Source organism: Sinocyclocheilus anshuiensis, unplaced genomic scaffold (genome assembly GCF_001515605.1).
Source record: "Sinocyclocheilus anshuiensis isolate Anshui unplaced genomic scaffold, SAMN03320099.WGS_v1.1 scaffold53, whole genome shotgun sequence".
Taxonomy (NCBI): Eukaryota; Metazoa; Chordata; class Actinopteri; order Cypriniformes; family Cyprinidae; genus Sinocyclocheilus; species Sinocyclocheilus anshuiensis.
In genome coordinates, this window is record NW_015537934.1 from 31,002 (window position 1) to 33,322 (window position 2,321).

Here is a 2,321-nt window from a genome sequence, read left to right on the forward strand (position 1 = left end):
CACACACACACACACACTCTCTCTCTCTCTCACACACAAACATGTTTTCATGTCTTCTGCTCACAACGGCTGCATTTATTTGATGAAAATACACTATTACAATTTAAAGAACTGTTTTCAATTTAATATTTTCAATATATTAAAATATTTCATATTAATCTATTTTTGATCAAATAAATGCAGGTGTAATTATCCTTATATTTTATAAATATATAAATATTATATACTACATAGCATAATATTGTATTTTTAATATAAAATATTTTCCCCACATTCCAATGGGCTGCTGACAATTGATTTTCTTTAAGCAAAATGTAAATCTTTCGTTCTTTCTTTCTTTCGTGTTTTTAGTGAGATATGATCTGAATATCCTCATGGTTTATTCAGTAGTGTGTTGTCTGTCCTCAGATGGAGTTCAACGAGAAGGAGCTGCGCAAGGAGATCAGCTACGCCATCAAGAACATCCACGGCATCAGGCACGTCTGTCCTTCAGTCCTGTCCTGTTTCATGTGTCCCGCTCGATCGTCTGCGGTCAAGCTGCGCGTCATACGTCACACATCTAATCACAAGCGGCTTTGACTCTGTTCAGGGTCATCTCGTCTGATCAGAGGAACATGAGGACGGGTTTGTGATTAGACTGGTGACCATCCGTCTCCTCACTCTTTAGCTTGCTTTCTCCTCTTTAGGCCAAGAAACGTGATGCTTGGGCTTCGAGAGCTAACATGAGGCTTGAGTTTTGTGAGATTATGTCTCACAGTTCAGACGAGAGGACTCCGCTGAAGTCTGCTGTTATATGAACAATGCAGAGTTTTGCTTTTAAATAGCAAAGCATTTGGTTAGTCATTGCTAATAGATTCAAATAATGAATCAAGGTTAAATATTTTCATATAGTTGATATGACTAATCATATATATTAAATCTGGTGTGAATGTTTTTTTTTCTTTTAGAATTGTATTTAATTTTATATTATTAATATTATATATATATTTTATTTAATGCATTTTGTTTTGATGCAAACAAAATATGTAACAAAATAATAATTTTACAATAAGGTCCCATTAGTAAACAATAGTTAACTAACAGATTAAACTTAAATTTACAGTAGAAAACGTATATTTAATTAACTGAAATAATGTTAATGTACCATATTACTAAAATAAAATACTAAAATATTTAAATACAACCACCTTGTGACAAAAACAAATGGTGTAGAAACAATTTTCACTCAGAAATTGCTGGTAAATTTCACTAAAAATACAAAGAAATGGCAAGTCTGTTTTATTTACGAATGATAAATAAATCTTGCAGTTTCTTTATAATTCAGTACTATTAATTATAGTTGTTTCTTAATAATTGAAACTTACCAGCATTATTTTGAGTGAAAATTATTTCTGAAATTGCCTCTGAATGTTTTTTCTTTTAGAATTTTATTTGATTTAATATTAATTATTAATATCATACATTTTTATTTAATGCATTTTGTTTTGATGCAAACAAAATAATAACTTCACCATAAAGTTCCATTAGTAAACATTAGTTTACATTAAACATTAAATGTTGTTAATTAAATTAATAAAAAAAAAAAAAGTTAATTGTTAGTTCATGTTAATTAATGCAATTAACTAATGTTAACAAATGGGATCTTACTGTAAAGTGTTACTAATTTTTGTTACATATTAAGATTTTCTATTTTTGCTCAATTAAATATATATATTAGTGGTGGGTGAAGACGGCACTCACAGAGCATGCGAGTATTGAACCGAGTTATTTTTGCTGCTTTATAGGCCGTGAACGGTTAAATACACACACTTGTATGTGTCAAAACGCCCGTCTTTGCAAGTATCCTCATAAACACAGTCATTTGGGTCTAAAGTGAAAGCAAACAGCTGAGAAAGTTAACACACGTGTTACAGTATATTGGATCCGTTTAGCTCTTAAAGTGACAGCAGTCTAATATTCCTGCTGTCTGTCATTAATATACATTCACAGTGAAGAATATGCAGTGTTTTTATACATTTGATTAGTTTATACAATGTTTGTAGCATGTAGCATTTATTTGTTCTACTGTAGTTTTTTTGCTTGTAATTAGTTTGTCAGTGAGCTTGAGTTTATTTAGGCTAGTATTAGTTTCTTTGTGATATTGACGCTGGTGACAAGAAATATTAAATTTCTATGGTATCAAAAATTTTGATATCATAAAGACCGTATTAAAAGCAAAAATAACTATATTTTTGTATATACACACGCACACACACAAACACACTCACACACACACACACACACACACACACACACACACACACACACACACACACGCACAC

General features: G+C 30.9%; 1 protein-coding gene across 7 annotated transcripts in view; it reads left to right on the forward strand.

The window, feature by feature from the left end:
* LOC107658356 (dynamin-1-like) overlaps positions 1-2,321 on the forward strand; it is a 73,741-nt gene that overhangs the window by 30,941 nt on the left and 40,479 nt on the right. For all 7 annotated transcript variants that reach the window (XM_016446890.1, XM_016446864.1, XM_016446908.1 and 4 more), the window contains exon 9: positions 409-476. In XM_016446890.1, the coding sequence (XP_016302376.1) occupies positions 409-476 (68 nt within the window). The remainder of the gene's footprint in view (positions 1-408; positions 477-2,321) is intronic.